Here is a 24,880-nt window from a genome sequence, read left to right as displayed (position 1 = left end):
TTGCACCTTGCAGGCTCAAGTCATGCAATTGGCATGGGTGCCACAAGGAAGTACCAACTGGCCTTCTGGTAACTACCCTGGTAGCTGCAGGGATTGCTGCAGGGTTCAAGGCAGTTCAAAGTGCGACATTACCAGCTTAACTCTATCGCGACCGCGCCATAGGCAATCATTCATGGGTGAATGGTGATTTTTAAACCTCCCGCAAAAACTACAAACGGCGCTATTCGAACAACTTACACCATCTGGCATGTTCACTGGAAACCCATTTTTCGGTTTCGTTGCCGTTTGTTTACATTTCACATGGGTAGACTGCATCGCGAGTGAAATTTGAACTCAAGGTAGCAGCAAATTGGGCGAAAATGATTTCTTGTTTCACTGCGTGCTCTGCAAAGGTGGAGAGCGGTTTCAGGGACTTCAGCCACTGCTGCTGCTGATTTTTTTTGCCCCAAAAGCAGTGATGGCTCCAGCAACGATGTGGATTCTTCAGATTTTAGTCCTGATGAAGACTGTCCCATTCAACAGCCTCAGACTTTGACAAGTGCTGCCAGGGAAGGTTCGTTTTTCACTTTGCACTGTATTTATAAACAAAATGTGCCTAATATCTGACTGTGGTATTACTTTCATGTGTAGGGTCTGGACAATGCGCGATAGGGATATTTTGCCAAATGCACCGTGCCTTATCACGTTATCACATTCAAGATAGCTTGGCACTCGCGCAAAATTAGCACAGCGGAGCAACGCGCGCTGCTTCTCAACAGCATTATTTTTTTTTATTTTTTTTTACTACTGCAGTGGTAAGGATTTGGTGTGAGAACACAAACAAGCATGCTTGGATGCACATTTTAGAGAGACCAACTGGCACTCGAGTGGTTTCGCGGAGTGGCACGGCCGTCCGGGCCGTTAGGTTGGTGGGCCCGCAAAAATCTAGCACTTGGTGTAAAGTGTTGATGCATACATTGAATCATAGCTTAGTAACATAGAAACATTTTGCATATCTTAGAATTCCTAAAATAAATTATAGGCTCGGTAAAATTGCCTATTTGTGTTTTGTGTATACTTTTTTGTGCATATTTTTGTTTCATTGACCAATAAACAGTAAACATTTGTATCTTTCACAAAACTGCTGTTTGAAAGAGAAATCTAGGAGCTAAAATTTCATGCATAGCATTGCTAAATGTGTTCAGTAGCTGAAGAGAAAAAAAAAAGTATTCTAGAAGCACTGAAAATCGGCCATTTTTCTGCCGTCATGAAAGAGTTAAATAAAGTATCTGAGGACTGCCAACGAGGCTAAAATCAGGCGAACAGACGTGGGGAGCGAGAGTAGCATCAGTGGGTGCTCACCCTTGTAGGGCCCCTGGGTGATTTTGATGGTCTGGCCAATGAGCTCGCTGTCTCTGCGACCCCCGCGGCCCCGGCCTCCACCAAAGCCCCCGCCGCGGCCTCCTCCTCCTCCTGCCCCTCCGCCTCCTCCTCCTCCTGAGGGGTGCATGGGACTCGAGATGCGGGGTGACAGGGGTGTGTAGCCGCCCATGCCAGGACCCGTCGTCTGCTGCGGGGGTGTGATGAAGGCAAAAATGGTAACTTGAAGGAGAGAAGCCTTTCTCTCCAACTCACATTCCCCTATCTCCAACTCCAAGGCGAGGACTTCTTTTTTAAAGTGCAGAGCACTTTAGGAGCTCCCCTTGTCGTTGTAGCTCGCTCTCTGGACCCAAGTAGAGCCACACGGCATTCCGTCGTCGCGGCGTAACCCAGAGGCTTCGAAAGTCAGGCGGTTTGTATAGTCATAAGCGTTCAAAATTAATGAACCGCTGGCGCTTGTCATACATCTGCCCGTTGTTTAGTGCAAAGAAAACTGCAGGTACACTTAAGGCAAAATGTACGTAACTAACCCGCAGCACATGCGTTCATTTAGTTAGGAACGCTCGTTGGGTTGATTTTTATGACAGTAAGCGGAAAAAAAAGTGGCAGTGCAACGCCGGCACATGCAGGAGGAAAAGCAAGCACAAAAAGAACAGCCCTCCCGCTGGCGCAGTTTCAGGCAGGGGGGCTCGCGAGCGCTGCGAAGGCGGGAAATTTTAATTGCGTTGGGTGGTAGCAGTGAGCGGATAATGGCGCTATAGCCCATTATGGCGAATAACTGCTCTGCACTCCGACAGCTTTCACATTGAGTGGAACGGCTTTAATTTTCTTTCTCTAATTGCACTGCTCAGCCAGCCACTAGCAACAAAGAATAAAGCGCTCTCCACGGAAACTAAAAGCAGACGGGAATGAAACACAGGCCGGGCACCTTTTGGTGCACATGTGGACACAAATGTGCGTCGTCCATTTGCTACAGCAAGGAGCCAGGAAGAAAGAACGTGGAGCCGAAGTCTCATATCACATTTGAAACAATCTGGAACTAAACAGTGCCTGGAACTAAACACTGTGTCACGTCACATGCCATGTTGCATCGTTAGCGTAGGCAGGAAGAACAGCTTTCATATGGTCCTCGCAATTTCGGTATGATGGGGAGCAAACTGCCAGAAATTTGTAGCTGTTAGGTATTAGGCATTGATACAGAAAATGAGTCCCTTTCTCAATTCCACTCGAAAGCCGTTAAATGCATGCCAGTTTACAAAAAAAAAATTGTCTTTTTTTCTGGCGCACCAGAGGCGATACCACTAAAAGATATTTTTAAGAAATTGTGTTTTCTATTTAAGTAAAATAAAAAAAAGAAAATTAATTTCCATCTGAGGGCATTACCATCCTCATCAAAACAAAAAATTTTTTTAAAGGTTTTATTAAATAGCAGTTTTAATGGTGCATCACAACCGAACTGTGCCATCTTTTCCGTTTCCCAGAACCAGACTCAAACTTCTACCTTTTAGAACAGTGCACTGCACTATGGGATCAACAAAATGCAATGGATTCCATCCCCTCAACACATCCTACAGACAAAACTGCCATTGTGAAAGCAGTAGCTGCAGTCGCTAGATGTGTTCATTCTTCTCATTTATTTTTAGTATGAATTTGATTGTCAGATACACTACATGAGCTGCCGCTTATCGGCACACCCTTACTCTAAAGCTCTCCTATTATAGCGCCGACCAGACAGTAAAAGAAAATGGTATCAAAATTATTGTACAAAAACAAAAAAGGACCAATGTTTCACATTGGTTTCGTCTATTTTATTTTATTTTTATTGCCTCCTGTCAGCACCTAAAAAAACTAGCTTGAAAACTAAAGCTATAACATACACCAATCACTTTGGCCACATCTCAAGCAGACCATTGTGTTTCAGCTATTTTATTTTATTTTTATTGCCTGCTGTAAGTCCCTAAAACTAGTTTGAAAACTAAAGCTATAACTTGTGCCAATCACTTTGGCACTATCTCAAGCAAACCAATTGCGTTCAGATTTTCCTCCAACTGCCTCACATCAAGCCAATTCCAGCCAACACACATTTTCATTAAAGGGGCCCTGAAAGGCATTTTGAGCACACTAAATGAACTAGCGCAATCGCTAGATTGGGTCGCCAACGTCACCTGTGCCAAGTATTACTCTTTTACGCGCAGCGGAAAGCTCACACTTTTGTTGCAAAGTTTGTCGCTTTTTTCTCACCCTTTCCTTCGTGTTTTTGGACGCCGCCATCTTCACATGTCTACATCATCGATTCCCAGATGTTCGTCATGAGCTAGACATCCTCCTATTGGGCGGCTTTTTCACGCACTTCCGGCAAAGAGATGAGTCGTCTGCTCAGCGTCGGCTCGCCGGCTGATCTGCCAGCGGAGTGCCGGAGTGCTTTGACATTTTACGACAAACGAAACAAGTGTAAACAAACGCTTAACCGTTTGTATTGAATGCAACACGGCCATAACACGACGTGGATTTTATCTTACGTGAGTACGTACCATAATGAAAGTCCCGTGGCACTTCTTTGGTGCAATCGCAGAGAACGCCCTGAGCCGAATGCCCGGGTTTGACGCGTACATTTTATTCAACTTCAAAACAATCCAGAGATGCGTTTCGAACGAACGCAACGTCACAACATGCGTTGCAAGTCTGAACCGCGATTGACAGACGATGAGTTGCCTCCTCCTGCCCGTCGTAAATACGGCACTCACCTCACACCCGGTTTGCGGGGACGAGCAGCAAGTCACAACTCTGGCGCGCAAGCGTGAAGGCTTTTAGCCAGGCACACTGCACATACCAAATTCGAGGTTAAGTGGTACGTCGTTCGAGAAAGATAATCCAGACCATGGGAAGCACTATCCACCCGCAGAAGTACAATGTCGCATTTCATCGCGAAACGAACGCGTCCACAACACACAGGAGGCGATGCACACACACACACACAGCTTCGGTCGCTGCATTGGCTTAGCTGCAAGCTTCGTTCGGACAATCAGCGATGCTACGACGATACAGAGCTGCGTGAGGACGACGTGCTTAACACTTCACGTATTTAAAAACACAGGGGCAAAGAACTAGGTTCATCGGAAGCAAAAAATCTTTCCTCCATTATAGTGCCTGAAATATACTGGCTAGTGTGCCGAGGGCGGGCTCCAGGCGGGCACCGGGAGCGATGTACGCGGCCGTCTGCCGCTTGGGGCGCTGCCGTGCGGGAGTGTGCGCGTTCATCCGGCCCGAGCAGATCGCGCGGTTACCTCCGAGCTGCGTAGCAAACGGCAGCGGCAGAACTTTCCATTCCCGCTTGCGACGAAAGCGAGCGAAAGCGACGGGAATTCTGTCGCGCAACCAAAATTTGTCCCGACCATTCGACAAAAACGATCGTCGCGCGACAAAGCGACGGAATTCCTGCCGCTTTCACTCGCTTTCGTCGCAAGTGCGAACGGGCCTTTATGCGCAATCTCCGCCCCACATAAAACAAGATCTTGCTTGTCGCCTGAGCATACGGTTGATATCTGACTACGTTACACTGTGCTTGCCAGTGTATTTAAACGATGTCACTAGGTTTGAAACGTACGCGCTCGTCGTGCAGCTTTGTAAACGCAAGCGGTTTCACATACGCACGCTATATTGCTGCTAATAGAGTTTTAGTACAGCGTTTGTGGCCTTTGCATACGCTAAACGCTAAATTTTTGCGTCCCGCTACGTGACACCGCGATGGGAGTTTTAGTAGAGCGTCTCATCAGTTTTGCGTAGCGACACACTAATGCATACGGCGCCATCTGTCAAATGTTTTCCGAAATGTCTCGCCGGCTGATCTGCTAGCGGAGTGCCGGAGTGTTTGGACATTTTACGACTATCCAAACAAGTGCAAACAAACGCTTTCCCGTCAGTGTTGAATGCAACACATGGGTGCAGCTTGTCAGAACACGGGTTCTCGCTGATCGAGTGCAGCGTTGGTTTGCTCTTCGCCTTCACGTTCATCGCCGCTGATAAAGCGATCCGATCCGGCGCGTTTTGTGCACGGGTTCTGTGTCGGTTGAAAATGTCTTTTTTCACATGCCCCCGGTAGTAGGAATTACAACCACCGCAAAATAACACCCGGCACCAGCGGGGCCACATCTGAGACCGCGCTTTTTGGATAAACAGTGCGCGGTGCACCAAAGGGAACGAGCGCACGATTCTCCCCACGCGGCTGCGAGTTCGCCGCCGATACCAACTGCAGCCCTGCAGCTACGTAAACCGCGAAAGGGCAAGGCCAGGCCGCACACATGCGGCCAGGTCATTCGTTCGCTTTTCCAACCTGTGTCCATGGTGTCTACAGAGATGAAAAAGCCGAAAGAGCTGGCCCGTAGCAGACGGCAGTCTGTGGGAGCGCAATAGCGGAAGTACGTCACCGCTGAGGAGCGGAGCATCATGGGAGGGGAGGCCAACAGCGAAGAAACAGTTGAAAGGAGGAGGAAATACGGCGCGACGATAATTCGCGGTTTTTGATTTACGATTTCTCAGCTAATACTCATCGCTTTAACAAAATTCTTGCAGGAGGAGATTGCTAATACATTGCTTTATTTGGTTACATGTACATCCATGCATCGGCGGAAGGCATTTCAGGACCCCTTTAACTTCCAACAAAAATTTGCATAACTGAAGCAAGAAGTGACCCTAGAATTGTAAATTCAAATCCAATGTTTACTATTTCTCCCACAGTTATGCTGGCTCCAACCAAGTCCAGGTAGTCTACATAAAAAGTGCTACAAATGGGGTTATTGGCCGGAAAAACATGCTCAACCGACCAGATTACGCTAACCTTTGCGCAAAAGAACTCGCATGAATATTGCTTTCAACTCTTTCTGTGCTGCGACCTAGAATTCATCAGTGGGCTAACGATACATCAGAATGCAAATTTCGAAACCAAGCCAGGCATTTTAAGGTCACAGTACATCTGTTGTGTAGCAGGAGAAGTACTTTTGTTTTTTGTACAGTTTGTACTTTCTGAGCTAAGCGGTTAGAGGCGGGGACAAGGGGATAAATGAAGACGCAGAGCGGGACAAGGCGTAGCAAGAGATGATGATGATGATGATGATAAGGTAAACCCACCCGTGTGCTGCCAGCCAGCAGAAGGTGGCGCGTCTTGCAGACGAAGATGCCGCCATTCTCGAGCATCATCCGCGAGTGGAGGAAGGCAAAGTTGCGGAAGATGTGCTTTACGTCCCCTTGCCGGCCCTGCCCAGTGAAAAATAGAGAGACACCGACATCGACCATCAGCACAAAAACAAGGGAGAACGAACTTTGTTCTCAATAATCAGCCCAAAGTGAACGCTAAGACAACACGCATGCTTTCAAACTACCCCCTAATAACTGACTTCACACCACACAGATGCCAAAAGGACAACATTTTGGGGGAAAAAAAGAAAGAAAAGAAAAGAATGCTAACATGAACAGTTTCAAGCTTCCCAGCCCACAAAATCAGCAGTGGCGTGCGTCATTGGCAACCTGTTAATGCAAGCCCTTGTTGGCTTATTCTTACTGCCCGTCCAGCCGATTCCCCACCATTTACAAGGTGGAGGGGAACGAAAAAATGTCCACCCACATCACAACTTCTAAAACAAGCTTTCAAATGAGCAACGCCGAAAGAAGCAGTCAGTGGAAATAAGTCACTGCCCCCCCTCCCCTCCACTGGGACTGTATAGAAGTGGAGGGCATTGTTTACCGAGTGGGGTCCGTCGATGACCTTGACAATGTCTCGGACTTGAATCTGGTTCTGGTCGGAGTCGAGCGCAACCGCCTTGCGGGCATCGCACTTCTTGGTCACCGACTGGTGCTTCACTTGTACCACCTGGGAGTGACCACCCCACCAAACGCAACCCTCATCGTCCCGCAACTGTGATGATCCTCACCAATCTCAGCAAAACAGCTGGACAAGAAGTTTTGCTCAAACAGATGCAAGCAAGGTACAACAAAGTACATTAAATCTTTCAAATCTAGCTCAACGCACTGACACTACAACAGGGCTATGAGGTGTTGCGTAGTGGACGGCTACAGACTGCACAGCCTGCCTGGAGATCTTTAATATCACATTCCTATGGGTTGCATGACCCACGGGCTTAGCAACCTTCGTGCACTAATACGAAATGCTTTGCAGTTTGATGAAAATGTCCCGAAGGGCCTAGTTTGCTCATTTTAGACATACATCACCTGTGTACTGAGATAAGAAACAAGTCGCTCCTGGTCTAGACAGCGAGCCCAATCCAGTCCAAACCAGCCGAACTAAAAGGCTTTTAGAGTTTTAAAAAACTAAGTTGTAATAAAGCTGTAAAAATTAGGCTGAAGGATTACACCACGAAATCCTTATTTTGTATTTTGCTTCACTTATACAGTGGAACAACTTGTCTGGCAAAATTACAAAAGGCCAACTTTTTGTTCAAAATCTTTTTACCTTTGCAATCGCACCAAACGCAACCCATTAGCTTCCCGCCTAGCTTAGGGGCTAAGGCTACAGCAGTTATTCCCAGAGGTTCTGGGTCACAGCTTTGAACCAAAGTTTCAGTTCTTCAGATGACAAAATCTACACGGCTCTTTTTTCAACCCACACGACTGCCTTCAAGTGACGCCTATTCACCTGAAAAGTTCCCCCAAATATAAAATAAATTACGAAAGATGCAGCTGTTTAAAAATAATAAGGCAGCCCAGCTCACCTTGCCGTGCATGTTCAGCACTTGGAAGTTTTCTTTTTCCAGCCGCACGATCACACCAACCGTCTGGGGACTGCATGGACACAAAGGAATTTGCGAAAAATTGCCTTAGATGCAGGTTATCAGCACGGCTGCTAACTGGTTTGCACTCCAAGACTATGCAGAGGGTATACTGAAGTGCGGTACCAAGCATGCTTAATGTCGCCGGGAAGTTTAGATGTCATTAGTATCTTCTCTTAATTTTGATAACACAATGCTGGACAGCCTCTTGACAGGGCTGTACTTTAGTGGCATGCTCAAGTAAGCAAACATAACTAAGTGACAATTAACCACACGTACACAACTGGGTACTGCTAAGCTGTTAACAACTGACTTCACTAACACAAGCTTCTCCCTCTCCTGCTTAGTAATCGTAATAAGCGAATGGCTAAAGAGATCTGTTCTCTAGCTAAAGCGATCTGTTCTCTCTTCAAATCACACTACGCCCTTAGAGCGGAGTGCCGTGACAAACTGCGGGCCATCCCTTCTGTCCACTCACTCCAGTTGAACGAGGTCGCCCCACTGGAACTGGCCCAAGGAGTCCACGCCGGTTGCCATGTCGGCGCACAGCTGCAGATCTCGAGGCAGCACCTTGAGCTACAGCGGGTACGGAAACAAAACAGAGCAATACTCAGAATAAAACGAAAACTGCAAAACTAAGAGGGGGAAAAAAAGGCAGAGCATAAATTCTCGCATTTAGTTACGCCCAAGGGAATAGCAAACATCCTAAAGAACTCCCCACTAAGGGATGTTTTGGAGAAGAAAAAAAGCACTTGTACACTTTTCCTTTCCAGCATCGCTTACGAGTGGAATCCGCTTAGTGAATGAAGCCTTTATGGTTCACTTAATAAGAGAGGCTGTTAAGGTAGACTTAAGAAAAACTCTACTCTACTGCCATGGTGTCCCCTCTATCAAGTCTGTTCATTTATTTTTTGTTATTTTTTAACCTACGTGCTTGAAATTTACACATTAAGTGTATTTTAGCAACCTGAGCACAAATAATGCAGTCAGTTTTCGCCTATGTGGTGTAAAATCAGGGTTGTGCAACATGTTATGCCGTTCCATTTCAGGCCATTTGTTTCGTTGTCTACTTATGAAGTACTCCGATAGCTTTTCATCCCTTTGTGCTCTAGAAGGACCGGGGAGTGCGACTATACCACAGATGTAACATTAACATTGTTTCTGTAAACACCGTAAACTCATTAAATGCCAGGTCATGAAATTAATGGTTTTGTAAAACGGACAGCATAAAATCTTGTGGTAGCAAAAAGAAACTATATTTCAGTGGTTTTATTGCACTGTTCGGTTCATACGCTTTCGAATGCAGCAAGAATGATGCAAAGCTGACCAGTACATCTCGAGATATTGTACCTGACAGGTGACCTCGCGGGAAAAAGGTTGGTCCTGAGAAAAAAAGGCACGAAGTATGAAAACATAGGCAAAAATGGTCATTTACGCGACTTTAAAGGGCGACAGCTCTGTAAACACTTATGGTACAGCTATAAAACTTTTCAGGTACATTTTTTTGGGGGACCTGTAGACTGCAAACAAACTTAATACAGAAAAATGATTTTTTGAAAATTTTTGCTCCTCGTAAATTTTGATCCACGTAAGAGAAAGTTAAGGTGCACTTGGGACAAGCTCTACTGTACCACTCTGGTGAGCCAGTACAGGCACTGCTGAGGGACACCTTACCTCGTGCATAGTGAGATCGGAGAAGAGGACGACCATGTTCTCCTCCACGCGAACAATGAGGCCCGTGTCGCCCTCAAACCGGCCGGCAATGACCTTCACGTGGTCGCCCATCTTGAAGTACTTCTTCAGCTCGTGCGCTTGGAAGTCCAAGGGGTCCTGCAACAAACCCCACAAAGTCTCTGCTTTAGACAACGCGCATTGGAACGGAGTCTAAACTGCACTTGTGAGGGTTCAAGTGGCAGAATGGCTGCTACTCCAATAGTAAAAACACCTGAAAAACCGTTCAAAGAAGTTTTTTTTTCAAGGACAGTAGAAGAACTTGCTGTTTGCTGCCATATTTATGCAAAAGGAAACAGCCACTTCAGTCCTACAATGCCTAAGGAATGTTTCTTTATCTTTGCCCTACTGCGACAAACTTGATTGATCCGTGACAGCAAACTACAACTGAATCCGTTAACTTTCAGGCAACGCCTCAACTTTAACAATTTTATCACTCACATCCCTTCCTGGATAACCAATTTAGGGCATGTCACCTAGGTGTACTAAGTTTTTGCAAAAAAAATATATATATATTTGCACCCCCCTAAACTGGAACAAGAGCTGCAACTAAGATGTGTGCCCATTTTTTCCTTTTTCATAACACAACTCGCAAAATGTTCAACCTAATTAATCAACATTAATCGTGCACTGCATTCGTATTCAACTTTTAAAAGTTCTTAAATGCCATGCTGTCGTCTAGCAGGTTCAGCAGTGGCCCACGAAATCAGCATCCAGAAGTGCTACCACCTGCCAGGAAGAGGACAAGAATAAAAATTGGCTGCGTATCCGCTTGCTCCGTGGCAAACGTTGTCGAAATGCAAACTGCCACCCCAGCCGCAGAACTGCCTCCTTCGGTGAATTCAATTCATTTTTCCCGTGTTCACACTGCTGGCGCGACATCTGTTGGGACCTTTTGTTACTGCTGAGTTGGTTCCCAAGCCGTAAGCTGCAGGCTTGTGCGCGAACCCTTTTTTTGTATTTTGTAGCTAAAACATTGTTTTTAATGCGCTTTTTTTTGTTTGCTAATGCAAAAATTACGCTCACGTCTATGTTCAGTTAAAAAAGCACTGCTAGTACCAGTTATGTACTCAAATGTACCAGTTATGCCAGTACCAGATATGCACCAGTTACATACTCAAATGTACCAGTTATGCCTTAAATATTTCTTAAGCTTTCTTTTCCCCGCACAAAGCTGACAAGTATTATGAAGTACACTACCAGATTCGGTAGTTTGGGAATGGTTTGCCGATATAAATGTCTCATTCCAGAATTCCTTTTAGCTCTTGGCCGGGCATCTGGATTCGAGGGACAGACCAAAATTTTCATGTTTTAGTAGCCAAAGGAAGGGTAGGAAGCCGCCCCAGGGGGGGTAGGTAGACCACTGACCGTGAGGTCCTCGTGCTTGGGCAGCATGGTGATCTTGTTGCCGTCGATGCTGATGATCTTGCCCTGGAGGTGGACCAACTCCCCCTCGGCCACCTCGACGTTGTCCCCGGGCGCAAACGAGTGGCCCTGCTCTTCCTTGCGGTTCTCACCCACTGATGATCCGGGCAGCCAGAGTCAAGGAGCGTCGAGCCACAACGCACTTTTTCCCTACCTGACGTCCAGACAGAGCTCAGGCTCTCTCTTGCGGAAATATTACTGGCGTTGAAACCGTACACCGCTCGCAAACGGCGGCCACAACGTTTCCGGTTGAAAATCAACAAAAAATTCACTGGTACGCTTGAGTCTGCTTACTTACGTGCCTTGAAGGCAAAAGCATTATGGCTTCCACTGGTGATGCTTATCAAAAGCTTCCTTACTCTCCACCATGTTAGAGCTTCTTTACTTTTGTTTGTTTGTGCTTCTTTGCTTTTGTTTGTTTGTGTGCTGAGGTAGCACACTGGTGAAACACTGGGTCCTACTCTGGAAACCAGGGTGCAATTCCCATTGAACTCAAATGTGGTTTCTATGTACTCTTCACAGTGGCGGCCACTTTCTGTACCAAACAACACCAGTTTTTTGCACAGTGGGAACTTCAGGTTTTCTATAAAGGGACCCTGCAACACTTTTTTCAACTTTGTTCAAAATCCTAAACGCTTTTAGAACATAGTTAACAAACACACTCGCTACTTAGAATAAGGCATTTTCATAGTACCTCAGACAAAAATTACTGCTCTGTGCCCATCAGATAAGTTACAAAATTTAGAAGCTTTCGCAGTGCTTCCAGACATGAAGGAAAGGGTGAAAGCATTTACTGGCAGTGTTGCAGAGTCCCTTTAAAGCACATAACAAGCAAGGAAGTACGGGCAGCCAATTTTCTTCTACCTCTTTTGTGCCGCAAGAAAAAAAAAAGATAATAGAAGAAAGTGAAGCACGCGCTTAGAGCGATAACGACGTCTTTCAATCCGACGGGAACAAAAACAGGCCCACACTGGTCGTTAGCCAGCCTTTGAAGGATACATTCAAGCTCCAGGCCCTCTGGCTGCTCTTCAAACTTCTCCAGTTCCGACAGTGTGGGCTTGACGCCATCAGCAATCTAGAACAGAGCAGGTGCAGAAGGGAAGCACTGAAACGGCGACACGAGATAAACAAAAGAGAATGTAAGGTCGGGAAAGGCAGCACAAAACGCACTATAGTTATCCAACACCAACGAAATGCTTTGACATTGGCTTGGCTTCTGCTTAGGACTACACACATCCCTGCTGCAAGTGAAAACAAAACAGGGCAGTGACTCTACGCTGAGGATCTTCTCGGGTCTTGGAGACGTGATGATAAAGTACTGTATTTTTGCACGTATAACCGCCCCTGCAAATAATCCCCACCCCCCATTTCCGTCGACGAATAATGTATATCCCCGTGTATCGCCCGCATATTTTATACATAAGAGGACGGACCAAATCTGCCACTCAAGCAAAATTACACATTTTTTTATGCAAAAGAACTTGCCCAGGTGACTACGTAACTAGATGACTGGCCGCATACCTTTTTTCAGGCTGGTGTATTGTTGAGCTGTGTGTGCAAAATAAGCGCTCTCAATGGGATAACAGTGGCTTAGTCGCTATTACTGCTGTAGGAGGCATTACCGTTCAATGCGCATTGCGCTGAAGCTGCATCAAAGGAAATACCTCACAAATAATCCACACCTCTACTTCACCCCTGAAATTTTCACATTTTTGGTGCAGGTTATACGAGTAAAAATATGATACGTTTACAATGCACGCGAAGAAACAGCTGTGGTACTATGATAGGTGACATTCAAACAATACCCTCTTGATCCCTCTAAAGCTACAAGACTTTTGGAGATCCGTTAGGTGCAACGATAAAAATTCGAGTTCCCATTGCTGGGCAAGAAGGAAACATAACTTCGCTGCTGGCCCAACTGCAACTTCTCAAATAACTCAAACAGCTCAAATAACTCTCGCAGAAACGGTACGCAGCGTTGTCGTCTACTCACAATGGCGGATGTTGCAAACGCCTTGTAGAGAAAGCCCTTGCGGCTGTACCGGTTTCCCTCAAAGATGAGGAAGTCACCGTCAGTCGTCACCTCTCCGCCGACAGCCCTGAAAAAGGATGCAGCAACCACCGGCTATGCCCGAAACAATTTCGCAAGACGCAGCATTTACAACACACTCCAGGGAGTACAACCTCCTCACCTGATGGCGTCGACGTCGAATAGCTTGGCTGCGGGTCGCTTGGACTTCTTTCGCTTTTCGGGTTCCTAGGAAGAAACAATTGAAAGGAATTTGCAGCACACTTTTTGGGCAGCTCTGAGTGATGATGACAGTAACGGTGCTGGGCATCGGAAGAGAGCTACTACTCACATTGGAGGCTGATCGGAGTGCACCCCGGGGTCTGGTGTAGTCGACGCGAGGCAGCAGCTTGAGGTTGACCTGGCTCTGGGCGGTGTCCACGTAGTCTACCTGGGCCAGGTCGTCCCGGTAGATGCCCCGCTTGAGGCGCACCCACTGCTTGGGCCGCAGCTGCGCCTGCTCACGCGTCACTCGCAGCACGTCCGTCATCTCCTTGATGGGCACCATCTGTTGTCCACGGGGGATCGCGACGGATGAGGCGGGGAAAAGGAAGAGCAGGATGAACCATCTTTCATTTGTTCTCACAACACTGCCAGAAAGATGGTTGGCTAAAGCATCCTCGGCATTCAATCCACATCTTTGCGGTTTGAAAACTCAATCAGTCCTTGCTAGAAACACATCCATCAACGTCCCCTGCCAAATTTTCCAAGCCGTTGAATTATATCGCTCCTTCGGTGAGCAATGTGCGCTTTGAACATTCGCCTGCATTATACACAATTTCAAGAGCAGGCAGGATTGTTACAGCCGATTTGAAGCTGGTACAGTGTGCTATTACAGAAAAACCTTGTTACAAGACACTCAAGAAACCTGGGAAACAAGTCTCTTGCAACCAAGGTCTTGTCTTTTGTATGCGATGTTGCTAACATGGCAAACATAGGAAAACCAACCAAACCGTCCTCATTCGAATGTCTCTTATAACCAAGTGCCTCTTGTAACCGAGTCTCTTGTAACGAGTTTTTACTGTATTTGGCAATCACTGCGAAACGATTTTTTTAAAGCAAGTTCTGCCCCAACGGTCGCCAAGCTGCGACATTATTTCAGTCAAGTTTGTCCCGAATAAGATTTTCTTCGCTGTTCTTATACTGCAGAGATGAGACGTAGGTAGGCACACACGTGCATGCCAACCTGCGTGCAGCAGCTCTATTTTACAGAAGTTCATCTTCGGCCAGTAGAGCAGACATTACAACTTAAAGTCTCAAGCATGGCTTTTCAGCTCTTCCCTTGTAAATGTATAAAGGTGTGTCCCCCCATAGCAGTTCTTTTTTTTTTTTGGCACACTGAACACTTTCTACACTTGCAACGCTTTTCACCACGTAAACTGTACACGATATGCTTGCACTTGGACCATGGCGGACGAACACAGTTTAGTAAGCCCACTAAAGCAGACCAATTTATCCGGGAAGGTCCGAAAAGTTAATTCACTACACACGGTCAAAACCCTTCGAAGCAGCATTGAATAACATGCTTCAAAGCTATGTATGACTTAAGGGGAGACGCGGGTCTTGGAATCCCGAAATTTGGCCAAAAAGTCAATTTTTAGAAATCGCCATTTTCGGAAAGTATAGCTATTTTTCTACCGGTTAGCAAAATATCCCAACCCAGGAGTACGTATTTGAGCCATAATATCAATTTATAGCACCGACGCCCGCTAAAATCGGCCAAGATTCGACGCGAAAATAGCATTTTTTCGACGACTCGCCCCTCGGGTTCTACATGCGCCACGGCGTCCATCTTGGTCTCGTTCGAAAGCGCGTCTTTTTGTTTTCAATTCCCCGCCAGAACCACTCCGTTTCATCCGTTGGTTGCGAGTAAAACAGGGGTAGAAAAGAGACGGATCGCGCCGCCTAATTGGTTACTAACTGCACGTGACCGCAGGGCGCAACCTCATTGGCTGGGCGCCGTGGGTCGTCTGCTCGGCACTCTCATCACAGGGCAACGGCTCATGTATTCGTCTATGCGAGGACCGGCAAAAGCCCCGCATGGCGTAAAAATAAAGTAAAGATGTCTATCGATAACCGAAACGAAGAACAGGCATTATTAAAAACGCCTGAAATACGATTTTCTGCTCCTGTGACGACGACTTATCGCGAGAACGGCGCCGAGACGGAGGTAGGCTTAGCGCCCGCACGGGTTGCCGAGACGATAGCGTAGCGATATGATTACGCCTGCGGGAGCACTAAGGTGCGTCTATCTTTCGATCAGCAGCAAATAGAAAGAAAAGAAATGATAAAGTGGAGGATGCCGCATGCCGACGTCGCAAGGGAAGTGTGTTCCTTCTGTTATCAACGATGCTGCGGCGGTTCGGCCCGCACTCCGGCGCGCGCTTCCTCGTCGGCAGGTTACCATATAGATGGGCGATTTGAGAATTATAAATGCTCGCACTGTGCACAATGTGCGTTGGTGACGTGATAAACGAGTAGATTAAACCGAAAACGGTTATCCCACCTAGCCAAGCGCATGCACGTTACAGAACAGTGGCGGGCATTCCGTTACCAGCCCCTTCGCTGCAACTCACTTCACGCGATGCAAATCCGATTTGATTGCTACAAATGAAGCAGTAACATAACAAAATAGCGTTTACAACTGTGGTGCACGCTCGGCACCTCAGCCCTAGTCGCCAAAGAGAGACGGCGCGATGCCAACAGCATAAAAATTGAAGCAACGTTCTGGCTTTGCTTTTGTTCAGTTTTTCTGCCAGGTGCCATCTGTAGACAGAGGATTTCATAATTTTCCCACCAACTGATTTTAGCAAACTTGGTATGCTCGTGTTGAGCAAAACGCGAGCTACATTCTAGAACCTTTCTTTTTTTCATATGCTCAATAGATAAAACTGTCACTTGTAGTAAAACTTCAACTGCGATTTTCTCAGTTTCCCTTTTTTTGCATATGTGCCTAGCCTTACAGGGGTTTTGAGGTAGTTTTTTTCAAAGGATTTCTACAAGTGTTATACCGTTGAATTCGGGATAAAATGAACTGCATGCTGAAGCTATTTTAATTGGCTCATTTTGCCTCAAATAAATGTTATGAGTAATAATTAGAGGTCATTAAGTTTTAAGAAAACTGTACTTGGCATAGTTAGATTAATTCTATCCAATCAACTATCTTTACAGGAATATAAATAGCTTCAGCATGCATGGCAGGTCTTAAGTTACACATCCATACCATTTATTTTAAAAAAAATTGAATAAAAAGTTCCTTAAAGGCCCGTAAGAAATTACTTAATTAGGCGCCAGTGTTTTCTTTATAACTCAAAAAATAATTCTACCACTTGAAAACTAATTACATATTTGAAATGAGGAAGACAAAACACATATTCACAGTGATTTGCATTATCACAGACCAATTAATAAAAAAGTTCATTTCAAGACCCACGTCTCCCCTTAATGACTTAAAGCCGCGTTTTCGTGGCAGTAACAAAGATCTTCCCACACACAAAGTTCAAAGAAGGGGGCAAACAATGCAGCAGCCCACATGCCAAATGAGGTGTACATAAAGCAAATATAAAATGCACATTAACCCTTTGCTGCCCAATGTTGCTCAGGGGCAACAACTCAAACAATATTTTTTTGCTCGCACACTTTGTGGTTTTTTTTTTCAACATTTAACACCATCTATCGACAGACAAAGGATCCCTAATCTTCAAAAATTAAAGACGAGAGGGCAGCACGTACTTCTGTGTGCTAAAAAAAATTATCGTTTATGCGTGTCATCTCGCATCGAGCCCAAGTGGCTCAATGGGCTGGTGACAGGTAACAAAAATTGTGCAATTCCGTTATTACAAATGATAGCAATACAAACTTTATGTTATTGTCTTCACTTGAACCATAAAACAAGCTGATCGAGGTAGCTTTCTTGTTCCAAGTGATCTATGGGCCCAGTGTTTCCCAGTGCCCAGTGTGTCCTAGTGTCCGTACTAATGAACCAAATTTTTTTTCTGCCTTCACATTCGTGATGTCGGAAGTCCTTTTAGATCATAAAAAACTTCTCGCATGCTTAAGCAAAATAATAAAGTTTTGGGCATCAAAGAATCAAGTGTAAGGTAAGCAAAGGCAATGAGTGTGGGGGAGGAGGCCCTTACCGTCTGCTGGTACTGGCCAATCCGGAGGTTTCCGACACCCTGGATGACCTGCTTGACGTGGGTGTGTTTGTAGGCCTCGATGTAGATGTAGCCCTTGACCCCCTCCGGGGCCACGACGCTGCGAATTTGCAGCGGCTGCAAAGATGAGAACATGGGCACAAGTGAGTACAATCGGCTACTTCGGAAAGCTTTGAACTACGGAAGCTTCGTACTTCAGAAGGAAAGCTTCGGACTACTGTGGTGGCCAAACAGCCACAACGGCCTCTAACACTACGAGTGAGGACGGCAAAGGCCCTGAACGGCTGTCAAGAATCGAGGTGCAGTGACGTGAGTGGACTGGAAGACCTGTGGATGGCACATGCACAACCGCGTGCAACCACCGGTACTAGTTCCCCAAGTGCAAGAAGATACAATTCATTACGGGAACTACCGTATTTTCGCACTTATAACCCGCCCCTGCATATAATCCGCACCCCCACTTTCAGCCCTCGCGTTCTGCCCGCACATTTGATACATGAGAGGCTGCACCAAGGCAATTGCTCAAGCAACACATCACGTACTATGTAGACAGAAAAAATTGGCCGCGTATCTGCTCCTTTCGTTGCAAATGCCGTCAAAAAACGACAGTCTTTATCAGCTTTTGCCAAGTAAATGCCTCCCTTCACTTTCCCGCTCACCTCTCATGTTGTTCCTCTTGCGTCGCGCTCCTCCCAAAGTAAAGACGCCAAAGGTTTGCTTAAATCATTTTAAATTTTCCGCGTTCCACTGCTCCAAACCGGGTGTCTCGATGCGAACGCTGCCGTACGGCGAAGACGAGCGTTAATCGGGGCGACCTACTTCAACGTTTATAGAACCGCGTTTCCCTACTCCACGTGCGTTGCAAGCAGAATGTGGAACCTATCTAGTGGAACCTTCCGTAACTGTTGCCAGTTGACTTCTTAAAATGGCGCCAGAAGCTATAGTGGCGCGAGCGACAGCAGGCGACGGCGGTGTGAATTCTTTTTCTGCAGTTGATGAAGTATTTAATTTCGCAAAAGTCAAGCATCTTTGATTTTTTATAAAGGAACACTGCAAATATCACTTCGGTATTGCTTTGTTGTCTCATATTTGCGTAATGTCTTGTTCTTCTTCAACAATGTTGACAAGTATGAACATTACACCGGACCAAGACGGGTGCATTTAGCTGTGACTATATAAGACTATTGCGGAGGCATAGTTTTGCTTTGGCCGGGTGGCTGAATCGAGTCACAGACAGACAGACGGACAGACATACAGACAGACCAAAATTTGTGGGTTTAACTCTTTCACGACGGCGCCATAGGCGATCGGAAGCCGGCGTCCGATGATTTTAAATCTCCCGCAAAATCTGAAACCCGCGCTCCACAGACAACTATCGCCATCTGGTGTGTTCATTGGCAACGTCTCTTTCAATTTCGATTTCGTTTGTTTATGTGTCTCGTGTGGTGGCGGCGTAGCAAGAGTAATTTGAACCGAAGGGGGAGGGGAGGAGGAGGAAAAATGGCGTTCGGTTCGCGCCGCGCTCCGCACAGTCGGACTGCTGTAGCAAGCACTTCGGCTGCTCCTGCTGTCGATTTTTCTGATTCCAGCAGCAGTGAGGGATCAAGCAATGATGTGGGATCTTCAGATTTCAGTTAGGAAGACGAAGCTCCGGTTCAGGTGCCTCGAACTTCAACAAGCGCTGGCAGGTAATTTCGTTGTGACTCCGCGCTGTATTTATAAACAAAACGTGCTTCTTATCTGACGACTGCAGTTTTGATTTTGTGTTTAGGGTCTCGAGAACGTACGGGCGGGATATTTTGCCAAATGCACCGCGCCATATCGCGCTATCACCTTCAAGATAACCGTGGCGCTCGTGTCAGATTAGCGCTGCAGGGTTCAGGTGCGATGCTTGTCGAGAGCGCTCGATTTTTTTTTCTTGTTTTTTACCACCGAACTGATAAGGATTTTGTGCGAGGTAACAAAAGAGTATACCGTAATTACCTGATTCTAACGCGCACCCAATTTTCCTGACAAAAAACCGAAAAAACTTGCACCTCCGATTGTAACGCGCATGGAACTGTGTGAGCAAGAAAAACAAATGCGATAGAAACGGGTGATTTATTTCCCGAAGTAATCTCACTCATCTCACTCCTCGTCGCTCTCCGCTGACCACAAGATCTCGTCCTCGGTGCCGTCAAGCACGTTCGCGATGCCACACTTCTGAACGAACGTTCAACCATGGTCGATGGGATCGTGGCCCACGCCTCACACGCCCATCCCGCGAGCTTCTCCAGAGGCGCACGCTTCAGCCGACCGCTCGTTTTGAACACGTGAGAGCCGCTGCTGCCATTGCTGTTATCAAGCGCGCAAGTGGAACGATCTGACTATTTGTATGAACTCCGATGGAAAAGCCTAGGCGCCTATGCTTCCTGCGTGCGAAAAATTGTTGCTAAAAGCTTCAGCGCCATCTTGACATGGCGATGGTGATGGGTGGGACGAAATTTTCGCTGTTTCGGTTTCGGTTTCGTATCCGATTCTAACGCGCATGTGATTTTTCGACATATTTTTCCGGAAAAAAAGTGCGCGTTAGAATCAGGTAAGTACGGTACTTGGACGCACATTTGACATAGACTCACTCACCCTTCAGTGCCCTCGCGGCGTGGCACAGCCGTCAGTTGCGCTAGGTTGACGGGCCCTCAAAAATCCAAAACTTGGTGTAGACTGTTGATTTATATATTGAATCATAGCCAAGGAACGTAGGAACAATTTGCATATCTTAAAATACCTGAAATAATTTTTAGTCTCGGTAAAAGTGCCGATTTGTGTTTTTAGTATACTTTTCTTGGGGGCTTTTTTCTGATTACTTGACAAATAAACTGTAAGTAATTGTACTTTTAACAAAACTGATGCTTTGTGTTTGGAAGAGCAATCTATAAGCTACAATTTCATGCATAGCAAGATTACGTGTGTCCAGTAGCTCAAGAGAAAAAAAACGTTTTGTGGAAGCACTTAAAATCGGCCGTTTTTCCGCCATAACGAAAGAGTTAAGTAGCCCAAGAAAGACTATCATCTTTAAAAGTGTAGATTTAGCAAGTACAATACTCTGACTGCAAGGCAAAAGTCCCCATTCACTCAGTGTCCCTGCTGTCGTTAGAGCTATCACTTGAGCCGCAGTCCTCACTGTTGTACACAAGGTCATCTTCACAGCACAACGCGCACTGCCGTGAAGCTACTCTGAAGGAGAAACCCTGTGTATTATCCACACGCCTACTTTGCCCCTGAAATTTCACATTTTTGGTGCTGGTTATATGCGCGAAAATACGGTAATTAGGCACCTACAATATTCCCAATTCCCAAGGACCACTGCAGAGGTGGAAGGAGGTTGTTGTTCCCCTCCCCTATTGTATGACCAGTAAACAGGATGCCCTGAGCTGCACATCTGGCTTTACGGACTGGAAAGAAGCCTCTTCAAGTCCAGCTCTCAACACAGGAAGGTAGGCATCTTTCTTCCCGACTTCTTTCCCTGTCAGTTCTGTGCGGTGCTTCTGACCAGGCCAGCTGGCTTTGATTGCGGCAGAGCCTCACGTACCCAGCCAGCTTTATTGACTGAGAGGCCAAATAACATTCTGATTGGCCATTTCTGTGCCCAGAGACATTTCTCAATGGCGCCAGTCAGTTTCCACATGGTACAGTCCAGAAGGAATACCATCACAACTAATGCCTGAGAGCTGGGCTAGAGAGCCATCCTACAAGAAGTTCCCAAGTTGACTTCATTTGCTGCAAAACAGCAACATTCACTCGACCTTCCCAAGCCCGCTAATGGTGGTTGGTGCAGCCAGTAACGGCAAAACACACTGCGAACAGTACCAAGAGACCGATCAACTCTGTACCTCTTCCGTGAACTGGAAGGCGATGAATTTCCGCATCATCTGGAGCACGGTCAGCTTCTCTTCACCGATCTTGCACTTCACCATCCACAAGTTGGGATCCCTGGATGCATTGAAAAGAAGCACATGTGAAAAGTCCGGGTTTTTTTTATGCTGCAGCGCCCGACATTTACACTATAATACCCTTGTCACACAGGCCCTTTCAATCACAATTGAGTCAATCCGGATTGAGCTCAATCCAGATCAGGCACTGCTACATGGCAGTTTCAATCGCGATCAAGCCCGATCCCACTCGAACTCAATCCTGGTTTCTCAAGCGCGATTGAGGTTTTCAGGTGCGACCGGATGAAAGCAGTGATACTCTCGTCCCCGCTGACTAATGGCACAGAAGTTGACAACTTCAACTAATGCCACAAATTACATCAAATAACTTGGCCCAAATAAGTGTGCGGTAACATTTATATAGTTACGTATACCTACAACTGTGAAAAGTTACCAGACGCCGGCCGCGAAGTAGATTTTTGGTGCTGTCTAGCAACGTGAGTGCAACCGGCGTAACTTTTCAATTCGATTGAAACGTGCCGTGTAGCAGCGATGGTGCGTCGAGCGCATTCGAGAAGTCAATCGCACTTCACTACAATTCAGATTGGAAGTGCCCATGTGGCAGGGTATAGTATAACAAAGCGGTGAGGCACCTCTGCATGAGGTTTTTTTTGCAGGTACTAGAACTTGGTACCCTGCTTCGACTCCCAAAATTTCCTCTCTAAGATAAGCACCACATAAAAGCTGTTAAGTACCACACAGCATTCTTCAAATCTGCAAACTTCATTGAACTTAACGCATTTCAGGGATTAGTCGTTTAAGCAAGATAATTAGAATATTACGTCTAGTACAAAAAATAAGACACTGGACCAGCCAACAAACATGCTATAGTTATGACAATGCCTATTTATGATGACTGCAGTGGCAGTACCAGTATCAAGAAACCTTCGCTACCTTGGAGGCACATACCGTCCGCCAAAAGTACAGTGAACCAGCCTATTTTCATGCTCTCACTCTGACAATGACACCTAATGAACACAGCAACCGTACAAGAACCTTACTATGAAATCTACACCACAATGCACGCAAGCCGGTACCATCAACTGCAAATGTACCAATTTCATTCCGAGAGCAACTGCCTGAAACCAATTCGCCTAAATAAGCGTTAGCATTTACAGAAAACTTCAGTTATTACCAAGTCATCAAGACGGAAAAAATTTGTCACAAACAGTATTTTTATATAAGCAGCGGTGACAATAACTCACATATCAACTATGTTTGGATCAGGGTGTCAATCCAAAACTGAAATAAAACTAAAAATGGGAATTCAACCAATATATTAGAATTGAACCTGAAGCCAGACTGCTACTTTTTCACCGAATGAACACAAACCGAAATCAAACAAAAAATAAAATAAAACAAAGGCTACTTCGTCATGCACAAACAGTTCTACTTGAAGCTGTTGAAAGCACGCTATTCTCAAATGCCATGACAATTCTCAGCTGCTGTTACGCTATCTCCATTGCTTAGGGCAACCCTCAAACAATTGATTGATTGTGGGGTTTAACGCGCCGACGCAACGCAGGCGATGAGGCGCGCTGTAGTGGAGGGCTCCGGATTAATTTTGACCACCTGGGGATCTTTATCGTGTGCCGAAATCTCGTACACACGGGCGTTTTTGCTTTTCGCCTCCATCAGAAAAGCGGCCGCCGTGGCCGGGAATCGAACCCGCGACCTCGTGCTCAGAACCCTCAAACAAAATGCAAGCCTTTTTCTCCCAACATTTCCTTGGCTGCAAATGACTGAACTGTCAAAGGGCAAAAAAAAAAAAAAAGTACAAGAAATGATGGAAGAACAAAACACCAAGCAAAAGACAGTATCTGAACAAGCAACTTGTGCCTTACTTGACGCCAGGAAGCAAGGTCTGCTGGGCAATCTCGTCCGAGAGCTCGACGTCGGCCTCCCGGTAACCGCCCTCGGTCGCTGTGGTGTCTGCATACTTGCGGCGATAGTAGTCCTCAATTTCGTCCTCCTTCTGGGACCTGGTAAGGGGGAGGGGAACAAGACAATGCAAAAGAAGTTCACTAGGCACAACACAACACAAAATTAATTCTAAAATGCTGCGAAACATCACCTGAAGCCTGCTACATATCTTCCCCTATTTTTTTTTACAACTGTGACAAGAAGGCACACATGCAATGAAGCGAGAAGTTACTTTGCCCGTTGTTAACTTCATTAACAGCTAACTAAGGCAACATTGGTGAGGTTAATCCGCCATTAGGCTTCAGAACTGTCAGCAAAACTACGATGAGCCTTGTTGACCATTACGGCACGGGAAACAAACTGTGGTCATACTCAAGCACTGAGACTTCTCCACCCTGTTTCAAAAGCCAGCAGGGGTAAAGTGGAAAGTGGTGAAGTTACGCCGCCATTAGGTTTTAGAACTAAGTCAGCAAAACTACGAAAAGCCTCCTTGAGCTTTACGGCAAGCGAAATGAAGTGTGGTCACAATCAGGCACCAAGACTTTTCCACCACATTTCAGAAGTCAGTTGGGTAAAGTTACAAGTGCTCCGAAACGGAGCCTTGAGCACGTTGCTCAGGGGAACGTGCTTGCCCCCAAACAACAGTTTCATAACAAGGTGTTGTGTTCTCCCTCACGTGAGCATCATCTGGAGCCTCCGATGGGAGTTGAGCTCCTTGGAAGAGGACTCCTCGGTGGCCCGGTGGGGGTCGATCATGTCCTCGGCCCCCTCCTCCCAGTCCTCCTCATCCTCCACCTCGTCGTCCACCTCGGCCTCGTCGAGGATGAAGCCGCCGAAGCGCGCCTTCTTGCGCCGTTTGCGCCTTGCCTCATCCTCCTCATCTTCTTCCTCCTCCTCGTCGTACTCTTCCTCTTCCTCGTTCAGGTCCTCGCCCTCAGGCTCTTCCTCAGGCTCAGGCTCCTCCTGTGTGCAAGGACAACGACCCACTGCCATATTGAATGTAGAACATCGACCACCAACCAGTTATGCTGAGGTGCAAGTTAATAACGATAGTAGCCCATGCAATGAATCACTCCATCGAAGCGACAGAAAGGAGATTGCGCTTAGAGGGGCCATGCAGACAAAACACAAGTTCGGTTCGTTTGAAAGATTGCCTCGTTAGAATCACTGACACCACCCTGAAGTAAAATTCACTCAAATAAGCTACATAATTAGAAAAAAGGGAATGGCCATGCGACCCACTGGCTCATTTCCCGCAACAGAACCTATGATGTCAAGTCACAGCTCGGCGATTAGCTGAGGCTGACAAAAGCAAACGCAAGTTAGGCAGGGCCTATAAGCTTGCCAAGTAAGCTAATTCGGCTTAAATGTAATGCATATTCATTTTACAGCAGTAGGGATGGTGGGGCAAACAGTGGAAGTTACAAAAGTACACGTAAACAAAGAAGTACCGAAGTTTACTGCTGT

At 46.3% G+C, this 24,880-nt stretch overlaps 1 protein-coding gene across 2 annotated transcripts in view; it reads right to left on the bottom strand.

The window, feature by feature from the left end:
• Nucleotides 1-24,880, bottom strand: part of Spt5 (Transcription elongation factor subunit Spt5) — a 53,726-nt gene that overhangs the window by 24,117 nt on the left and 4,729 nt on the right. For both annotated transcript variants that reach the window (XM_077693688.1, XM_077693689.1), the window contains exons 3-17: nucleotides 24,090-24,376; nucleotides 23,335-23,472; nucleotides 21,392-21,491; nucleotides 17,502-17,636; nucleotides 13,655-13,870; nucleotides 13,487-13,551; nucleotides 13,288-13,393; nucleotides 12,294-12,369; nucleotides 11,238-11,389; nucleotides 9,813-9,968; nucleotides 8,617-8,714; nucleotides 8,082-8,151; nucleotides 7,097-7,222; nucleotides 6,484-6,609; nucleotides 1,342-1,549 (exon numbers count right to left, since the gene is read on the bottom strand). In XM_077693688.1, coding sequence (XP_077549814.1) covers nucleotides 1,342-1,549; nucleotides 6,484-6,609; nucleotides 7,097-7,222; nucleotides 8,082-8,151; nucleotides 8,617-8,714; nucleotides 9,813-9,968; nucleotides 11,238-11,389; nucleotides 12,294-12,369; nucleotides 13,288-13,393; nucleotides 13,487-13,551; nucleotides 13,655-13,870; nucleotides 17,502-17,636; nucleotides 21,392-21,491; nucleotides 23,335-23,472; nucleotides 24,090-24,376 — 2,059 coding nt within the window. The remainder of the gene's footprint in view (nucleotides 1-1,341; nucleotides 1,550-6,483; nucleotides 6,610-7,096; nucleotides 7,223-8,081; nucleotides 8,152-8,616; nucleotides 8,715-9,812; nucleotides 9,969-11,237; nucleotides 11,390-12,293; nucleotides 12,370-13,287; nucleotides 13,394-13,486; nucleotides 13,552-13,654; nucleotides 13,871-17,501; nucleotides 17,637-21,391; nucleotides 21,492-23,334; nucleotides 23,473-24,089; nucleotides 24,377-24,880) is intronic.

The sequence above is a fragment of the Haemaphysalis longicornis genome, unplaced genomic scaffold (assembly GCF_048455015.1).
Source record: "Haemaphysalis longicornis isolate Haplotype H1 unplaced genomic scaffold, Haemaphysalis longicornis Haplotype H1 scaffold_12, whole genome shotgun sequence".
In the NCBI taxonomy this organism is placed as follows: domain Eukaryota; kingdom Metazoa; phylum Arthropoda; class Arachnida; order Ixodida; family Ixodidae; genus Haemaphysalis; species Haemaphysalis longicornis.
The sequence above is the reverse complement of the archived record's forward strand: the minus strand, read 5'-3'. Positions and strand labels throughout refer to the sequence as shown.